At 36.3% G+C, this 21,179-nt stretch overlaps 1 protein-coding gene across 1 annotated transcript; it reads left to right on the forward strand.

Moving 5' to 3' along the window:
• The first annotated feature begins 365 nt into the window (after positions 1–365).
• LOC136141691 (pericentriolar material 1 protein-like) lies at positions 366–20,975 on the forward strand. The gene is made up of 9 exons (XM_065899794.1): positions 366–461; positions 2,465–2,710; positions 4,061–4,330; positions 4,987–5,157; positions 5,343–5,459; positions 11,884–12,061; positions 14,780–14,889; positions 17,563–17,779; positions 20,785–20,975. The coding sequence occupies exons 1-9, from the start codon at positions 366–368 to the stop codon at positions 20,973–20,975; spliced, it is 1,596 nt and encodes a 531-aa protein (XP_065755866.1).
• Positions 20,976–21,179: the final 204 nt, after the last annotated feature.

The raw sequence follows: 21,179 nt of genomic DNA on the forward strand, positions 1-21,179 counted from the left end.
TTCAGCTATTAATAACTTTTTTCCTACCTGATTACTCTACCTTTTAGGATTGTGTTGAATAAATTAAATTGAATAACCTTAAAGCATGCAAGCCAGCTGACACAGTGGATATTCTGAGATTTTTCCTTCCCCTCCCCATCACTTTGGCTACTTAATGCATGCTAATCGTACTATGCCTATGGCAGCTAAATCATTTCGTCTGTGATGTGTAGTTGACAGTGCCTCTTTTATTTCATAAAATCAGCTTTTCTGATATTCTTTCATATTGCTAAGCTTCATGGAATTATTTAAATTACAGTTTGTTTTTATGTGTTAGGAAAGTTAGTTTTCACTTGTTTTGCAGAACATTAATTATAAAAGCCAGTATGGCCACAGGAGGAGGTTCTTTTGAAGAAGGCATGAATGATCAGGATTTACCAAACTGGAGCAATGAGGGTGTTGATGACCGACTCAACAACATGGTAGGATATCTTACTATTGATGGTGTGTCGTTGGCTACTAATGTTAGAATGCAGCTTTCCCCTGACTTAGCCAAGTCATACTCACTGAAACTCTTTGAAAACACATTTTTTCTTGCTGTCCAAGACATTAAATGACCCAAAGCTATTTGTTATATTACTTTAAGACATTTTTGTTTGTAGGTAACATATCAACTTGAGTTAGCTTAAGCCAAAAAGGAGATTTATTACAAGGATATAAAGATATTTTATGGAAAACAACTTAAAGGAATATAGCTGGGTTTTAGGAAGGGACTAGGAAAAGCAACCAGAAAGTTGTCAAGAATTACTTTTTCATTACGCTGACTCTTTGCTTCTGTGTGCCTCTGCTTAACGCAACTCCTTTTCACAGACTAGTTTTCTCTCCTCTCTGGTCCATGTGGTATACTATGGCTGCCCCTTCGTTCTAAAGTTTTCAGCTATGGCTGCAATTATATACTGACTAGTTATCTCTTAGTTCCAATTTGGAATTTTAACATATGATTATCCCAATTTGGATTAGATATGCATCTCTTTTCCAGTCATCTATGGCCAGGATTGGGTGGGGTAAGTAGAACAAGAGGTTGGCAGGAACACCCACACATGGATTGGGGTGGAGGGACAGTTTGTAGAGAAAGGAGTTTTATTATAAAAGAGAAAACTATCCCAAAAGATTTTACTAGAGTAAAACTAAAAGACTCTTCCAATATGGATAAAGTGGGAATTTATACCTTTTTTGTTGAATGCGTTATGTGAGTATAGCTAAGTAAATAAAAATGTTTTCTAGTTAAAATATTAAGCATTTTTTTGGGCTTCCCTCGTGGCGCAGTGGTTGAGAGTCCGCCTGCCGATGCAGGGGACACGGGTTCGTGCCCCGGTCTGGGAAGATCCCACATGCCGCGGAGCGGCTGGGCCCGTGAGCCATGGCCGCTGAGCCTGCACGTCCGGAGCCTGTGCTCCGCAACAGGAGAGGCCACGACAGTGAGAGGCCCGCGTACCACAAAAAAAAAAAAAAAAGAAAGAAAAAAAATTATTAAACGTTTTTTATCATTTCATATTAGACCTTATCATGTAGTACGTTGTTGCCTATAGAAAATAATAGTTATATTTATTGCTTACTATATGCTAGGCACTGTGCTAGCTGTTTTATGTACGTTTTTTCTTAAAAAAATTTTTTTTTATTGAAGTATAATTGCTTTACAATGTTGTATTAGTTTCTGCTGTACAATGAAGTGAATCAGCTGTATGTATACCTATATCCCCTTCCTCTTGGACCTCCCTCCTCCGCCCCCATCCCACCCATCTAGGTTGTCACAGAGCACCGAGTTGAGCTCCCTGTGCTATACAGCAGGTTCCCACTAGCTATCTGTTTTACACACGGTAGTGTATTTATGTCAAACCTAATCTCCCAGTTTGTCCCACCCTCCCCTTATGTATGTTATTATTAATCGTGTTTTAAAGGTGACACTATTTTAGAGATTAGGAAACTGAGATCTTGGGAAGTTTAATAAATTGCCTGGGGTCACACAGTGGGGCATTTCTTCCTATAACAATAATTGCTTTAGAACACAGGTTGATTCCAGATCTGTCTACCTATATATACTGACTTTAAAGGAGGCCAGTAAAGATATATATAATTTATTTCACTATTCAGTTTATAAATAGTAAGGAACCATTTTTAAAAACGCTTTTGAAAATATTCAGACTGATGCTAGGTTTGGAGTTTGGGTATTTGTATTTGTTAATGACCTATGATAGGAAAGTAATTATTTTCTGAATAATTATAATTTCAGCACAGTTTGAAATTTAGGCTAGGTATAGTGGAGGGAAAATGGGTTAGTACAAGTAAATAATTGTCTCTAAGACTATGTATTTATGTGAAAAATGTTTGTCATTTAAAATTTTGACCAAAAATTTTTAAGTGTACCAAAATATTTTCCTGATTTGATAGAGGCCAGATTAACCTTTGCCTGTACTTTTTTTTAAAGGATTGGGGTGGCCAACAGAAGAAGGCAAATAGATCATCAGAAAAGAATAAGAAAAAGTTTGGTGTAGAAAGTGATAAAAGGGTAACTAATGATATTTCTCCGGAGTCATCGCCAGGAGTTGGAAGGCGAAGAACGAAGACTCCACATACATTTCCGCATAGTAGATACATGACGCAGATGTCTGTTCCCGAGCAGGCAGAATTAGAGAAACTTAAACAGCGGATAAACTTCAGTGATTTAGATCAGGTTTGTAAATTATTTTAAAAATCAAGTTATGACTGTGGAAAATATTGGCAATAGACAAAGTAGTTTGTCTTAATAAATTTGAGCTGTTTATTTCCTTTTTCTTAGTTTCTGTGCATATGGAGAGAATATTAATCTGTTGTGATGGTACTGTGTTCTTTGGAGGGCAATAAAGTCCTTATTTCTAAACTTGCTGAGGACAAGTCTCTTGGGACTTTATTATTATACTATATGACTAACTTAAATGATTTCATTTTGAAACTAAATTATGCATGCTAGTAACTGAGTAAGATTGCTCTTAAGCAAAAGGGAATATCCAGTTTAGAATATTTGTCATTTGTTAAGTGTGGGATGTGCTGGCTTATCTCAAGTTTAGAATAAAACAGTTGTTTGTATTTATAATCACTGAAATCAAGTTTAGAACTAAAAGCAAGTAGAAATGATAATGAACTCTTAACATTTTACTGTCACATCTGTACTTCATAGAGATAAGTTTTCCAAATATGCATAAAGGTAGATTCAAGTCTGGTATGATGGTGATGATCATATATCATTTAGTCACCTATGTGTTAATTATTGAGCATTTACTGTATGCCGGGCGCTGAGTTGAGTACTTTATCAGACAGTGCTTCACATTGACACATCTTGTTTTTAAAATTTATTTATTTATTTTTGGCTGCGTTGGGTCTTCCTTGCTGCGTGTGGTCTTTCTCTGGTTGTGGCAAGTGGGAGCTACTCTTCCTTATGGTGCGCAGGCTTCTCATTGCGGTGGCTTCTCTTGTTGAGGAGTGCGGGCTCTAGGCACGCGGGCTCAATAGTTGTGGCTTGCGGGCTCTAGAGCACAGGCTCAGAAGTTGTGGCACATGGGCTTAGTTGCTCCATGGCATGTGGGATCTTCCTGGCCCAGGGATCAAACCCGTGTCCCCTGTATTGGCAGGTGGATTCTTAACCACTGTGCCACCAGGGAAGTCCTACATTGACACATCTTTATGTTGATGTTCATATTAATTAACATTGATTCATTGGGTCCAAAGCCTATGTTATATTCTGTGATCAAGTATGACTAGCAATATGAGTTATAAATATGATTCATAATCCTGCTACTTCATTTAGACTAGTCTTGCTCATATTCATCATTTGAATTGTCTGACAGAATGAGGCCTAGGACGTGATAATTGAATTTTGATATTTTACTAAAAGAATTTTGTAGGTCTGAAGCTGTTTTGAATCTTACAGCAAATCTGTTTATATGCACCTTGTGAATCAATATCTGATGGTAAAACTAAGAACATTGGATTTTTTTAATTTTGAAAGATTAATGTTTGTGGGATTTGGTTTCTTTTTCATATATAGAGAAGCATTGGAAGTGATTCTCAAGGTAGAGCAACAGCTGCTAACAACAAACGTCAGCTTAGTGAAAACCGAAAGCCCTTCAACTTTTTGCCTATGCAGATTAATACTAACAAGAGCAAAGATGCTGCTGTAAATCCTCAAAAGAGAGAAATGATTGGATCAGCACAATGTAAAGAGTTGTTTGCTTCTGCTTTAAGTAATGACCTTTTGCAAAACTGTCAAGTCTCTGAAGAAGATGGGAGAGGAGAGCCTGCAATGGAGAGCAGCCAGGTGATAAAAATTCTTTCTTTTGCTCTTTGCTTTCATAAACCTCAAAGTAGATTCATTAAGATTTAAAAAAAATATTGGGTTATGCACATAGGAATTTTAGGTAGAATTAAAGTACTTCTCTGACCTTCCTCATTAATCTATCAGATTTACTCAAAATGGTGTAAATTTCTTTTTACCAAAATGATTGTAGAAATGGCATAGTAAGGTAAATTAAGACTTCTGTTCATCTGCCAAATGCTGTATTGCTAATTTTTGGTGAAGAGCAATTGGGAGCAATGTGATTAATAGATTGCTGTAGAAATTTTTTTAAATGGTTGTATAATTTTTTGAAAAAATTATTTTTCAAAAGTATCTTAATTTTTAAAATTTATTTATAAAGAAATATATAAACAGTAGAGAAATTTATATAAATGTTTGATACGCAGTTTTATAAAATGAAGTTCCCAAGTAATGAAACTAAAACACATTTTGAAATTTTTAAGTTAACAGTAATTGGAATTGTTAGTATTGCCTGTTATGTTTTGATTAAATTCTAAATTTGATTCAGATCTTTTACATGTATGAATTCACACAATAAACCTAGACGTATCTTTAGTTATTTGAAATTAAAATCTATAATTATAATTCCCCCCCCACCCCAAATATTTCCCTTGCAGATTGTAAGCAGGCTTGTTCAGATTCGTGACTATATTACTAAAGCTAGTTCCATGCGGGAAGATCTTGTAGAGAAAAATGAAAGATCTGCTAATGTTGAGCGCCTTACTCATCTAATAGATCACCTTAAAGAACAAGAAAAGTCATATATGAAATTTCTCCAAAAAATTCTTGTAAGTTTTGGACCCTTTAAATAACGTATTGAGTTATTTTTGTAGTATATCAGTGTACATGTACTGATGACATTCTGATGCCACCCCAGAGGAGTTAATATATTTTCAAAAAATCGTGCCATCCATTGTAACATTTTATTGCCCTTTTTAATAGTTGTATGATTTATACCGCTAAAATATTTCAGGCTAGAGAAAATGAGGAGGAGGATGTTCGGACTATAGATTCAGCTGTGGGATCTGGTTCTGTAGCTGAGAGCACATCGCTAAACATAGATGTGCAGTCTGAGGCTTCAGATACCACGGTAAGCGGCTTTTTAGTAATTAAAGTGCTGGAAATGAAGATATAAAGTTTTCCCCCGTTTTTCACGATGATATTTTTGCAGGCATTCCTTAATGAAAAGTTTATCTCAGGGAAGAAACCCTCAGATTGTTAATGCTGTATATATTCTTTTTGAACATGGAAGTTTAAAAGTTTTATTTATTAGCATTAAAAATAGTTTTAATGGTTGATTAAATCTAATAATATCTGATCTTCAATTTGCAGAAACCTGGTTTTTCTAGTTTGTTTCATTAAGCACAGCTTTACTCATTTTAAGAAGCATTGGGAAAGTTAAAATTCATTGTGGATGTAAGAGCTATAAGTACAGTGTCATTGCTTAGCATGTCGTCTGTTGGAAAAGTCTCCAAGTTAATTTCCCATTGAGGAACCATTTTAAGGCTGTTAGGATTCTCATTTCTCAGGCTAGCTTAGAACGGAAGCAAAACCAGACGACTGATAAACTGAGATGAAAATGGGACAGGGTAGCATTTACTTTGGGATTTATTCCAGTGAGAAAAATACTATAAATTCTGACTCTGCAAAATGGAATGTATCAAAATACTGTCTTTTGGAAAAATAATCAGAAATTTACAGAACTTTGAGGAAAGATTTATAAAATAAACTTAGTTCGTAGAAGTTAGTATGAAACTAGTATACTTTTAAGCATTTTAATTTTAGCAGATGAACCTACAACCATGCATTAGTAAACTTGAAAGCCTGTTATCAGTAATACCTTTCTTGTGAAAGGATAGCCACGTGTATCTTTTGTGTCCGAGGTATGTTCCAAAGTACCATTCAGCATTAGGAATTTGAGGGTTTGTTTCCTTTTAATATTGACCTGCATAGTTTCCTGTCTGCCTCCTTTCTCTTCCTTGCCCTTCCTGATTTGAAGAGGAAATTTGAATTTTTTTTCTCTCCATTATTTTCACCAGGAGATGCTCAGAGGGCTTGATCCAAATGGTTGTTGAAGAATGGATTCTCCTGCGGGGAAATTGTTTTTCTATTTACAGTGGTGCTGGGAATAATTTCTTTCTCACATTTCATTCCAGCAGAAGTGGAAGGGTTGGGGCATGTCGGTAAAGGAATTCTGTTGGAGAGGAGTGGGAAATGATATAGATGATTATTATAACTTATATGCTAGTGTGTATCGTATTCCCCATGATGAGACTTTCTTTCATATCATTAAATCAGGAAATTTTGAAAGTTAATAACAGCAGAATAAATGTTGAAATATGCTTCAGCAGTTGTTGTATAGCTTATTGCCTAGGATATGATATTCACTTAATTATAATAAGCCCAGAGTCTAGTCTATAGGAATTTAAAAGTCTAACTTAAAGTTTTATTGCCACTTGGGGGAGGGTGGATTGATTTTCTAAAAGATGGACTTGTAATTTTTTATATTTATTTACAAGACTGGCTTATATGTTAAACAGGAGTTTGTGTTAAGAAATTAATATGTTACACTATTTAATAAAGGAGGCATCTTTTAGTCTGAGAATTCGGCCGTGCATTGAGGACAAACTAGGGAATTCAGCTTCACAAGAACAGGTTTCAGACATTGACGTTACAACAAGTCCAAAAGGGAAAGGTGACAGACCTCCTCAGAATGACAGGGAACTGAGGCCTAATAGGAAATATAGCCGAAAACGTGGATTTCCCTCAAAGGTATACTTCACAATATTAACTTGGGAAGTCTCTAAATGAGCACCTCTTTTGTTCATATTTCCTCTCCTTTATTTTCTTTTTTGTTGTTGCTATTAACTTTTAAATATGTACGTTAACATGGTTAATTGTACTGTAATTTGCATTAGTAAAATGCTGTCCCTTAGTGACACTTTTTTTCCTTTTCTGCTTTCTTATTCTCCTCTCCATGGATTATGTGTGGCAGCTGTTTTTAATTTGTATTAACAAAGGACTTGAAACTTAATCCATTTTCCTTTTTTTGCTGTTGAGAACTCAAAATATAACACATTCTTAAACCTTGACCATTAGTTGCCTTTTGTTTCTGATATTTGTGTTCATGGATTAAGATGGTATTTTTAAGTTTTGTCTTATTTCCTGTAGTCATTCATTAAAGAAAGAAAAAATAGAGCAAGCAATTAGCTTTCCTGTTTTTTTAATAATGAAATATTGGGTTGGCCAAAAATTCGTTTGGGTTTTTCCCTAACATCCTATGGAAAAACCCAAACGAACTTTTTGACCAACCCAATATTTTTAGTGTTTTTTTGTTTATATTTTTCTTCCCATTGGAAATCCCTTCTTCCATTCTGTTTTTAAAAAAATTATCCAGTTGACTTGTTGCCTGATGTTTTTGCTACTTTTTTCTCCAAAGTTTGCTGTAAATGTTCTTTCTTTTAATTTTCCATGATTTGCATAAAGACACTCAGGAAAGGTTTAAAGACAGCTATTTGTGTAGTTCCACTTAAAACAGTTTGAAAAAAATAGCATTTGTAAAAGTGCTCATATTTGACAGGAGTAAAGTACTATTTTAATAATTGAGTATAGATAAGACCAATTTCCTATGTTTTATTACTAGCTTATTACCTAGGATTAGGCTTTCCTTTCTGTTATGTACATATTTTATATTTTTGTGGCATTTAAAAATGACAAAGTTTAACCTCTAGATATTATGGTGTCTCCCCGCTCTCCCACAAGAGTTTGAAGATATAGTTTGAAGTCAGCTATAGTGATCTTACTATAAAATGTTAAGCAAAAGGTGTCCCAGTTCAACAGAATAGTAAAGTAGCTGATTATTTTTAAAACTACTAGCATTGGAGGAGAGAAAGTGAATGGGGGAAAATAGATCCTTTGGAACTTAATGTTCCTTTCTTAAGTCTTCTGAATAGTGACAAACAGAACTTGAGTTGACAGTTACTACAGCATAGCATCTTCCAGTTTTACTTTTTTCCCCTAAGGCGTTAGGTTTGCTTTTAAAAACCACTTTCCTGTTTTTAAGTTTCTTTGAATAATGTCCTTATAAATATTATTTTCTCTTGAACTTCTTTCTGGAGTTTAATTTGATTCTTTTTAATCTTTTGATTCTTAGGGCCATGCTAGGGTAGTTCTATCAGTACTGTGTTCATAAAATGATTTCATTTTCTTAGAAAAAACCCTAATTCCCACTGACTGACTTTATTCTTTCTCTGTTATGCAGAATCTGTTGTTCTCCCCACCTACCTTCATTCCCTCCTTAACATCCTTTCAAAATGTAGTATTCTGTTAGAAGACTAGGGAAAAAAGTTGGTGTCTTAACTGAGGTTCAGAGCTTAAAGCAACCTTGTGAGTTGCAGCTTGACAGGAGATAATTGATATTCTTGAGTTGCCTACAAGGGCAGAGTCCATTTTATGAAATATTTTATAGACACGATGACGTTGCATAATTTTTAAAAAGAGCTTTCCCTGAATACCCATGCCCTCATTGTTTTCCCATACTCATCTTTCCCCCACACTTAATCTCAGCTCTTAGAGCATTCGTAAGCTTTTAAAAATACCATCTACCCATTTTTTGCTATCGTTTTTATCATTTCTAGTTACTTCATGTGAGCTAGATTTGTCTCCCGAACTAGACTATGCTTCTTCAGAGGTAGTTTTAAATACAGAAGACATAGTCTATGGATGTAATTTTGGGGCAGATAGTATGATGTGAAAAGCACTAACCTAGAACTTAGAATCTGATTTCCCCTCACTGTGATATTGGATAAATCACAGCTTTATCTTCTCTGGGCTTATAGTTTCTCACCTTTCAGATGACAAAACTTAGAATACATATTAACTGAAGTACTTTTCAGCCATAAAAATATATTTGGATCCATGAAGAATTATTGGAAGAACATCAGTTGAGTAGAGGAAAGGAAGACTTAGGGTTTTCTGAAATGTGTTACCTGTATGCAACTCGAGATTTCATGCTTAAGTTATTTTTTTTAATTTGTAAACTAAGAATGTACTTACTGAAAGTGACTCAGAACGTTTAAATGAAAATATGTGTTTGAAGGATGCGTATAGTCCTGGCCTCCTTTTTTGGATTTCTATTCCATGCACCATCTTCTTGCCATGTTTTTATCCCCAGGTATTTTTATTACCATTTTCTCATCTTCGCTTTCTTTATATTTGATTGTAGTTCCACCCACCTCCCTCAGTTCATCTTTTCTAATTATTAGTCTGAAATGTTATTTATGTGGATGCAAAAGTTACTAAGCAGTAATAAAACTCCACTAATTTCAAAAATTGTTGGGAATTCATCTTTGGATTAGTGAAAAATCTGAAGTTCAGAATTCTTTATAATTAGAGTATTAAAGTTTTGCAAATAAATGTGACTAATAAGGATTAAAGTTCTTTTTAAAAGTTTGCATTTTAAAGGGTAAGAAACCATAATATTAAATTGTTTAGTAATTTCTTCAAAATTAGATAGCTTTAAGGTTAGCTTGAGGTCTAAACTATTTTTGAGGTGGGAGGATTATGAATTAGATGGAGATAATGCATTCTTGATGGTTTTCTTTTATCCTAGATGACTTTTTGCCTTATTTGTGTAATGTTTCTTTTCTTAGTCACTTATCACTGATGCTTTGTTCGAGTATTTGATTGATGTCAACCTGGAGAGATTTCTCCAAGTTGTTCCACTGAAATCTGTACCTGATTGGGTTTGGTTTTATATTTTACTAGTGACTTTGATGAAATTAATTTGGATCAGATCTGAGATGGCTACCTATCTCAGATTGATAGTTATCTCTCACCCTTCAAATTATTTTTTCAAGATGTAAATAGTCTTGAAATGAGCAAGAACTAAGAAGATGAATTTTCATAGCAATGAATGTAATGTTAACTAGGTAACTCCACTTGTATAAGATGGGAGAGAACTGAGTAAATTGTACTTGATTTGAAAATGGCTTTAGTTTATTGGAAAGTCTCCAGTAAATACTAGCTTAACCAAGGTACATTATTTCTCTTCCATGTTCGTAAAGTCTAGTTGGCCAGTCCTGGATAGAGCACTGACCTGGCTTCTCTGATACCTACATCAAACATTCTAACTGTAGTCTTCTACTTCCTATTTGAGCTTCCTTTCTTTGAGTTCTTAATTCTGAGCCATGTAATTATTTTTATTGCTTGCCAAGTTATCACAGTTACTCATTCTTATTTACAATACTAATGAGTCCTACTTGGGGAGGTAAAGAGAAGAGGTTTTTGCAAAGTATTGTTAAGGAATGTTACCCAGAAGGGAATTTCTCTGGAGCCATCTGTGTTCTCCATAATTTTTCTTGGAATCAAATGTACATAGGGAGAACAGATCAGTTCATTTTTACTTTGAAAAGAAATCACTGAGGTTTATTTTCCTTGTTAACTTTGGTCAGAGCCAGGGGAGATCATTCATTTAAAGTCTCCAATTTGGTAGCAATGCAAATTTAAAATTGACTATTTCTAAGTTAATAGAAATATTTTATGTAAATATTAGCTAAAATCATTAAACTTTTAAGATACAGAAATTTTTAAAAGGCAAATCAGTGATGAAAAATACCATTATGGTATACAGTTCATGCATAATTTGTCTTATTTATTGTTTCCAGGTTGTATTTAACTTTCTCTCTTTGATTAATTGACTTCATTTTTTCTGGTTGGGTTACACTTGAATAGTTTTAAGATTAACATTTAAAATTTTATAATTCCTTATAAGTGGCACCTATTTAATCTGTTCCTCTTTTAGGCAAAATGTTATCTTTTGGGGGGAATTTCAAAGTAACTTATGTCCTCAGACTCAGCATTAAATGAGCATCTTTTGAAAGAAAAAATAGTAATGATATCTTTGATGCAAAAGATAATATTTTTTCTTTACTGTATGATAATATAAAGTGATGCAAGTAAATTAAAGTCTTTCACATCAAATAATCAAATAAAAAGTATATTTTTAAAATTTCCATCCGTAGTTAGAAAATAGTTGGTTTGTTTTTGTTTTGTTGGTTTTTAAACATCACTTCTAGGAATGGGGCAGAAGAGTTTTTTAGTCTGGTCTTTCTCCAGGGCTACTTTTAGGGCATTAGCCTGGTATGATCTGCTCTTCCTTTTCTGTAAGGCCTGGCCTGGATCCCTCATTCGTGTGTGTGTGTGTGTGTGTGTGTGTGTGTGTGTGTGTGTCGGCCTTCCTGTCTTCCTTTTTGTATGCCTTTTCTTTTATTTTCTTTTTGTTAATTCTTCATGCTAAGCATATGCATATGGTCTTTTACCTTGAAATTACCTAACTACCTAACTCTTAACATGACAGGCTGTCTCTGTGTCATCATTTTCTTTTTCTTTCAAGTCTGTATCTAGGGTTGTATATTTAATACTAGTTTATTATCTATGTATGTACCTTGCCGTTGGTAGTTGAAATAGGAACATGGATTTTAAAAGATATAAGTGTTGTTGGTTTTATTTTTCAGGCCAGAGATCCTCAGCAGGAGCCTATGGAAGAGATAGAAAATTTGAAGAAACAACACGATTTATTAAAAAGGATGTTACAGCAGCAGGAGCAGCTGAGAGCTCTGCAGGGACGACAAGCTGCTCTTCTTGCTCTGCAGCATAAGGCAGAGCAAGCTATTGCTGTGATGGATGATTCTGGTATGCCACCATCTTAGAATGTTGTTATAAGTAAGGCTCAAAAATAATGATATGATTGCAAGGTGGATGCTGGTTATTATATAATTAGATCTTGATTGTTGTCTAGTTTAGAAACCTACATGTGAGGCTTACCCTGTCCTGTGCTTTTCTCTGGTTATGCAGAAAAGGTTGCAGGGACAACTCCTGGTCATCATACTGTACCGTGCAGACAGCCAGCTCGCTCTCCTTTTCATCAGAGAGTACCCTTAAGAGGTAAAAGGGACAGGATGTAGTTTTGTTTTTGTACCTCAAATTTATAGGGCTCTTGTTGCTTATATTTCTGCCTTTTGTACTTTATTTAACTAGGATTGCTGTACTTTGCTTGCCTGCCAAGGAAGGGTTAAAACCTTAAGTGAGGCAGTGAATAAATGTAAGCTTCTTTGGCTTCTGACATGAGTAGTGAGGTATCCAATTGTATGCACTAGTTCCTTTGAACTAAATTTATATCCTATCCAGTCTCCCTGAGACTCAGAAATGTTCTTTTCTTTCTCCTTCTTTCCCTCATAGCCATGTATCACTTAGATGGAAATTGTATTGAATTCTTTTTTTTTCATTTTTAAAAAAATTTCAGCTTTATTGCGGTATAATTGACATATAAAATTATAAGATTAATAAAGTATACATCTTAGTGATTTAAGTTTTGTATTTTGGATCTTGTTTAAGAAACCTTTCCCCATCCTTTGTATTGAATTCTTTAGTATTGAGTCTAACTTTATAGTTTGTCTTGTTATTGGCAAACCTACGTGTTTAATTTCTCATTAAGTTGAAAACATATTGTTACTTATTAAAACTTAAAGCCAAATTATATTTTCTAGTAGTCTGTCATTACAGTCTTATAATAATTTATCTCCTGTGAGCTCTCCATTTTAGGTCCTTACTGTGGTTACTCAATTTATCGTGTTGTCCACACCTAGCCCACTGGCTCAGCCTTCTGATCACTGTTATATGTAATTTAATTTTGCATTTTCATAAGGAACTTTATGACTTGCAAGTAACTTACTCTTTTGTAATAATTATATAGTCGTATAGAATATATATGGTATAGTATATAATAGTATATAATATGCAAATTTTCATCCCCATTTTTCCCTTGCAAAATTCAAAGTATCATTAGCTGTTAGATTTAGGAAAAAACAAAATATTTTAACAATGACAAATACAGTTCGGTTAATGACCAACTTTTAAAATGTTTTTCAAGATTGGAGTATCAGATTTCAGAGACTTTCTTGTGATAGTTGTGTTATTTCAAATAGTTATATTTACGTCATCTCATTTGATCACCACAAAACTGTAGGTTAGTCGCCAGGGCTTTTTTTATAATTCTCACTTTAGAGAGAAGGAACTCTAACACAGAGTTCGTGACTTGCCTAGGCTTATATGGAATTTTAGTAGAATCAGATTTCTTGAGTTCCAGGTCATGGGTCTTCTATTTCTGAATATAAACCTTTATTTTTAAGTAAGCAGGTAATCTTTCTTTCTTTCTTTCTTTTTTTTTTTAATGTACTATTATGAGACAAGCACCAGGAGGAGAATAAACAGGAGTTAAAATTTGAATTTATTTTATGTACTATTTCAAAAAGAATTTTAGGTTAACGATTGAAAACAGATTTTCTCTTGCATTTATGAGATTTTGCAGGAGAATACTGATGAAAAAACAAACTTACAGTAATTGTCATGGGAAAGAGTGTTCCTTTAACCATTTAACTAGCAAGTTGTGTGTTATCTAGACTGTAATTGCTTTTTTTTTTCCCAAGTACTTTGGACTGGATACATGAGAATCTACCCTGCCCTGTAATTCTAATTTCTCATTGAAAAAGCTAATATTTTCCTTCAAAACAGAAACAGTTTATAGTCATTGTCTCTTTTAGAGCTGGAAAGATAAGCTTGGGGTGGTTGAGTAATAGAGAGTAACTATTATGAAAATTGTCATCAGAATACTGCCTTAGGAAGATAAAAACTGTGGTCTTTTAGTATGACTCGTATCACAAGCAACTCCTTCAATAAATTATCTGTTCTACAGTAGGGGTCGGCAAACTATATATAGCCAGCTGGATTTGGCCCACTGCCTGAAATAAGATTTTATGGAACCCAGCCATGTCCATTTGTTTATGTATTGTATATAGTTGCTTTTGCCCCACAGTGGCAGAGTTGGGTAGTTGAGACAAGAACTATATCTCCACAAAGCCTAATATGTTTACTATCTGAATCTTTAAAAAAAGTTTGCCAGCCCCTGTAGTAGAACATTGATTCTGTTGGGGAGGTGGGGATTGAGACTGGTCAGAATTAGCTGTGCTTTTTCAGACGAACCACTTTGCCCACCACGCCTCCAACCCAACCTGGTGGACCTTCCCACACCCGGACTCTGTTGAGTCACTATTCCTAATTGGGATGTAACAGTATCCCTCCTTGAATGTTGGGAAAGAAAAAGATGAACCACTATACTAGAGTTTTGTGAGTGTCCCTTTATTTTCAGGTTAGATGGAAACTTATAAAATGATTGGTTGACAGGTAAATCTGAGGGTTAACTAGTTTCAAATTACGTTGAGATTTTTAAAATTTCTTTTTTCCCCCTAAATTTCTTTTTAGCTTCTCAGAAATTAAAGTGTTATTTTTTATTTATTTGCTTTAATGAATTATTAAATTATTTGTTTGAATGAAAGTTGTTAACTTCCTTTCCAGTTGTAACAGAAACTACAGGTAGCCTATCTGGAGTCAGTATCACATCTGAACTAAATGAAGAATTGAATGATTTAATTCAGCGTTTTCATAATCAGCTTCGTGATTCTCAGGTAACTTCATTTTTTTGGTATACTGGATTTAAAATCACATTAACTAAAGCAGTGCTTTGCAAACTTTACTGAGCATACATATCACCTGGCATGATTGTTAAAAAATGTAGATTTCTGGTCAGTGGGATCCCCCTACCTCCAAAATTATGATTCATACATTTGGGGTGGGCTTCCCATCATGTGATTCCAGTGCTGGAAGTCTCGGGACTATGCTTTGGGAAACACTAATTTAGAGGAAATACCTACTTTGAATGAAGTGATTAGTGAAATTTCCCCTTTGTATGCTCCTAGATGACGCATTCTTATTTCACCTTTAAGATTGTTAATAGTCACAACTGTTAAACTTAAGTTAGTGTGAATCTATGCTTTTGCAATGTTTTACTAACAATTTTAAGGAAGCTTTTAAGTTTAATTTCAGAGTTAATAAGTGTTATAATTTGATGACCTTTGTAAGTAATGATATAAATGCAAAATTTCAGTCTGTTGAGTGAGAAAGGGTGAATTAGTACCTTTCCACTGGAGATGGGTATAATTGAAAATGCATTATCTTCTGTCTGCTGACCCAAGTTTAAATGAAAGAAGATGATCTAACTACTTTGGAGAGTTGTTTAGCAATTTCTAGTACATTTTTCCTAGTGACCCTGTTCAAAAGGAGATGCATACAAGAATGTTCATGGCAGCATTGTATTAATAGCAAAGCAGAAACAATCTAAATGTCCATGAACAGGAAAATGGATTGGTAAGGTATGATATATACATAGAGTGAAATCCTATAACCGGTTACAGGAAATGAACCAGAGCTAATGAATGAAAATGCAAGTTTAAGAAGGATACTACGTAGCTTATGTTTTACAGTGTGTAGAGTGTGTTTTTTTTTTGTTTGTTTCTTTTTTTTGCGGTATGCGGGCCTCTCACTGTTGTGGCCTCTCCCGTTGCGGAGCACAGGCTCCAGATGCACAGGCTCAGCGGCCATGGCTCATGGCCCCAGCCGCTCTGCAGTACGTGGGATCTTCCCGGGCCGGGGCACGAACCAATGTCCCCTGCATCGGCAGGCGGACTCTAAACCACTGCGCCACCAGGGAAGCCCGCAGTATTTTTTTTTTATGGATACCTTCATAGGTATTACAAAATAAAAATACGTTTGAGAATGGTAGGTGTCTAATTCCAGATTGTGGTTATCTCGAGAGAGTAATGGGGTCAGGATTTCTATGTATAAAGCTTTAGCCATTATCTGTAATATATTTCTCTTAAAGAAAGAATTGATGCAAATGTGGCAAAATACTAAAATTTGACTAAGCTCAGTGCTGGTTACTCATTATATGATTCCCTAATCCTTAGTGGATTTTTTAAATGTTTCATAAATTTTTTTTTTTAGTAGCAAAGAAGCGGTAGGAGAAACTGATAGGTTAAGAAGTTAAAGTTTATGATTGTGGTTCTAAAAAGATGACAAGAGAATGAGATTTTTGAAGGTTTATTCTATATAAAATATGGCATTTGTAGCACTTAATTTAGATCCAGTTAATAACATCCAGTGAATCCCTACTGTGTAGTTACGTGTGTCTATAAAACAGTATATATATACTGTTACATAGATATGGTGGCACATCAGGGAATAGTATGTATATAATTTGGGAATAGGAAAGGCATATATACTTACCGACCAGCACAACCTACACAAATGTTTATCTCTTTTTATAAAGAATATTTATGTATTTTTGGGACTTCTCTGGTGGCGCAGTGGTTAAGAATCCACCTGCCAACGCAAGGGACACGAGTTTGATCCGTGGTCCAGGAAGATCCCACATGCTGCGGAGCAACTAAGCCTCTGGGCCACTACTACTGAGCCTGCACTCTAGAGCCCACGAGCCACAACTACTGAGCCCACATGCCACAGCTGTTGAAGCCCGCGTGCCCTAGAGCCTGTGCTCCACAGAAAGAGAAGCCACTCCAGTGAGAAGCCTGCACACCACAGCTAAGAGTAGCCCCCGCTCGCCACAACTAGAGAAAGCCTGCATGCAGCAACGAAGACCCAATGCAGCCAAAAGAAAAAATGAGAGAGAATATTTATGCTGTTTTAATATATGATCCATTTTTAAAAAAATTTTATTTATTTATTTTATTTATTTTTGGCTGTGTTGGGTCTTTGTTTCTGTGCGTGGGCTTTCTCTAGTTGCAGCGAGTGGGGGCCACTCTTCATCGCCGTGCGCAGGCCTCTCACTATCGCGGCCTCTCTTGTTGCGGAGCACAAGCTCCAGACGTGCAAGCTCAGTAGTTGTGGCTCACTGCGGCATGTGGGATCTTTCCAGACCAGGGCTCGAACCCGTGGCCCTTGCATTGGCAGGCAGATTTCAACCACTGTGCCACCGGGGGAGCCCTATTTATGCTTTTCTTTTCTTTTTTTTTGCGGTACGTGGGCCTCTCACTGCTGTGGCCTCTCCCGTTGTGGAGCACAGGCTCCGGACGTGCAGGCTCAGTGGCCATGGCTCACGGGCCCAGCCGCTCCGTGGCATGTGGGTTCTTCCCGGACCAGGGGCACAAACCCGTATCCCCTGCATCGGCAGGCGGACTCTCAGCCACTGCGCCACCAGGGAAGCCCAATTTATGCATTTTTAAAATGAGATTGCAAGCTTTAATCGCCTAATCTTTCTTTTTTTCTTTTTTTTTTTTTTAAAGCCTCCACCTGTTCCAGACAATAGAAGACAAGCAGAAAGTCTTTCATTAACTAGGGAGGTTTCTCAGAGCAGAAATCCATCAGTTTCAGAGCATTTACCTGATGAGAAAGTCCAGCTTTTTAGCAAAATGAGAGTGTTACAAGAAAAGAAACAAAAAATGGACAAGCTGCTTGGAGAACTTCATACACTTCGAGATGAGCATTTGAACAATTCATCCTGTAAGTAAATCTAAGCAGTGTTAGGTAGAGGACATGTAAGTATATATGCCAACATGTAATAATTCCTTAGTAAATATTTGGTGAATGAATAAACACATAGTTACTCAAGAAAATTATAATTTTTGTGGGGAAATAGGACTTGTATGTAAAAAGTTTTTAAGTAACAAGGCAATGTATGGTAAAGCCAAATAGATGGTAGATCTGTTCTGTAAAATTCAGAAAAGGAAAAGAATGAATTTGGGCTTGAAAAATTGGTAGGATTTTATTTTATTTTTTATAAATGTATTTATTTATTATTATTTTTGGCTGTGTTGGGTCTTCGCCGCTGCACGCGGGCTCTCCCCAGTTGCGTTGAGCAGGGGCCACCCTCCGTTGCAGTGCTCGGACCTCTCACCGCATGGTCTCTCCCATTGCGGAGCATGGGCTTCAGGCACGCGGGCTTCAGCAGTTGTGGCGTGCGGGCTCTAGAGCACAGGCTCAGCAGTTGTGGTGCATGGACCCAGTTGCTCCGCGGCATGTGGGATCTTCCCGGACCAGGGCTCGAACCCGTGTCCCCTGCATTGGCAGGCAGACTCCCAACCACTGTGCCACCAGGGAAGCCCGGTAGGATTTTAAATAAGGGAAAAGTATAAGAGAAGGTAACTGTTAGACACTTTGACATAATAATACTGCACTTTTTCGCATATCCAAAATTTTTCCTTAAGGAAAAGCTAAACCAAATTAGTACTTTGATTTTAAAACTATGAAACAGATTTAGAAAGTATTTATACAATAAAAACCTGAGATATGAAAAACTTATTTAGTACAGAAAGTCCCAAACACTTCCCATTTTTTAAAATACATAAATAGTTATCTCAGGTGGGACTAGGAAAGGCATATAGTCATCCTAGGTATACTAGTTAAAGAGTTATACAACTATCCCTCAGTATCCATGGGGGATTGGTACCAGCACCCTCACCCACACCCACACCCACACCCACACCCCTATGGATACCAAAATCTGAGGCTGCTTAAGTCCGTTATCTAAAATGGGATAGTATTTGCATGTAACATAAGCATATCCTCCAGTACACTTTAAATCATCTCTGGGTTACTTACAATACTTAATACATGTGAATGCTATATAAATAGTTACCAGCATGCTGCAGATTCATGTTTTGCTTTTTGGAACTTTATGGAATTTCTTTTTTCCTGAATATTTTCTATCTGCTTTTGGTTAAATCCGCAGATGCAGAGCTCTTGGGTATGGAGGGCTGATTGTACTAGTTATATAGGAAAGCCAATAGTCATCTTAGTTATACTGTAGGAACTGTCTTTTCTGCTCTACAGATTACTTGCCTTTGTCCAATTCACATCCAGTTACTAGTCCTCACTTGGCCACATACCTTCCCAAGCCTGGTCCCTGCCTCTTACTCAGACAGTTGGTAGTAGGAGCTGTAGCATTGGGTATTGGAATCAGTAGGGTCAACCCTAACTGGTCATTATTCTTTAGCATTCCAGATGCTGTCTTATTAAAGAACAGACAAGGGATAGAAACATCATCTCTGGATCCCTGTACTTCACCCTAGTTGTCTGCCACCTTCAAAGAACTGTACTGTTTCTGCCCTGAGACGTGCTCCTTTCTTTTCCCTGACTTGTGCTGCTCCTCGGCCTCCTCTAGAGTAGAAGCTAATCCCAGTGCCCATCCTCCCTAAACAGATGAACACAGCCAAGAAAAACTTAGTTTTTCCAAAGTTGTACTCAAAGCCTTGTGGTCAGTTTTATACACATAATTAAAGTAGCACTCTGTCTACTGATGACTAAAAAATCATATATTTCTCTGGGAAACAGAGTTGGGAAACAGAGTGAAAGCAGAGCAAAAGGTAGAACAGTCAAGGAATAGAGAGAAAAGACTACCGGAAACCAGCTGTAACAGTGGATAACGTGAGCAACAAATGACGATTGTCACTGAGGAAGAGATAAATGATGATAGTTTTAAAGTGGTAGTGGACTTGCCTGGTGGTGCAGTGGTTAAGAATCTGCCTGCCAGTACAGGGAACAGGGGTTTGAGCCCTGGTCTAGGAAGATCCCACATGCCGTGGAGCAACTAAGCCCATGCACCATAACTACTGAGCCTGCACTCTAGAGCCTGTGAGCCACAACTGCTGAAGCCCGCATGCCTAGAGCTTGTGCTCCGCAGCAAGAGAAGCCACCACAATGAGAAGCCCGTGCACCTCAATGAAGAGTAGCCCCTGCTCACCGCAACTAGAGAAAGCCCACACGCAGCAACGAAGACCCAACGTAGCCAGAAATAAATAAATAAAGAGAAAAAAATAAATAAACTGGTAGGAGAGAGAGAAGCACAAAGATTCTTAGTCTTCATTTATTACCCTTGAAAGCATAAGATATCTTTGTCTGATCAGTGTGGACAGAAAAGTAATTAAAATGTAGTTCAAGAGCTGTCTTAGAAGATTAATCATCATCTAATTAGAAAATTTTATTGCTGAGTAGTATTCATGGTATTATGTACCACAGTCATTTTAACAATTTTGCCTTATCTTTTGGAACAAGAAAAGTTCCATATTGGAGACCAGATAGAATCCCTCTGGACTGGAACATTCTCAAGGACCTAATCAGCTAGGGTTGCCCTGTAAAGATTTGTAGATGGTGTGCTTGCACATCATATGCAGTGGCTCTATTTAACGTAACCTGGAACCAAGTTTATCAGAGGAGTACTCTCGTTACTTTCTCAAGGTAGAATATCGTAGCTCTTGTTGGTTTCCATCTTGTCTTTCCTTATTCTTTCCTTTCTGTTTTAACTGTGTTTGGTTAAAGGACATGTTAATAAACAAGTGGCCTGGTTATATCCTTAAGTTTCACATTTTAAAGCTGCAGGATTTAAGATGTTAATGACTTTTACTTTTTATTTTTCTATGTCTGAGCCAACTATGAATGTGTTGTTTGATGCTGTATTTGTTTATTTATGGTAACTGGTCTTTTTTTTTTGGTAGTTGTGCCTTCTTCAGCCTCCCCACAAAGGAGTGTGGATCAGAGAAGTACAACCGCAGCTCCCTCTGCTCCTGTAGGCTTAACACCAGTTGTCAATGGAGAATCCAATAGCCTCACATCATCTGTTCCTTATCCTGCTGCTTCTCTAGTTTCTCAGAATCAGAGTGAAAATGAAGGCCACCTAAATCCAACTGAAAAACTCCAGTAAAACATTTCTACAAACATTGTTTACATAGATTAGAATTGAATAATGGGGATAAATCTTGGGGGTTTTTTCTTTGTTGAAAATTCTGGAAAAACTGAGTTAATTTGATATGATAAACATTCTTAAGTGGTATGGTGGTAGAATAAGTTTGTGTGTTATATGTGCATCTTTGAGTTGTCCTAGAGAAATGTGACATTGTAGTAACAT

The sequence above is a fragment of the Phocoena phocoena genome, chromosome 21 (genome assembly GCF_963924675.1).
Source record: "Phocoena phocoena chromosome 21, mPhoPho1.1, whole genome shotgun sequence".
In the NCBI taxonomy this organism is placed as follows: Eukaryota; Metazoa; Chordata; class Mammalia; order Artiodactyla; family Phocoenidae; genus Phocoena; species Phocoena phocoena.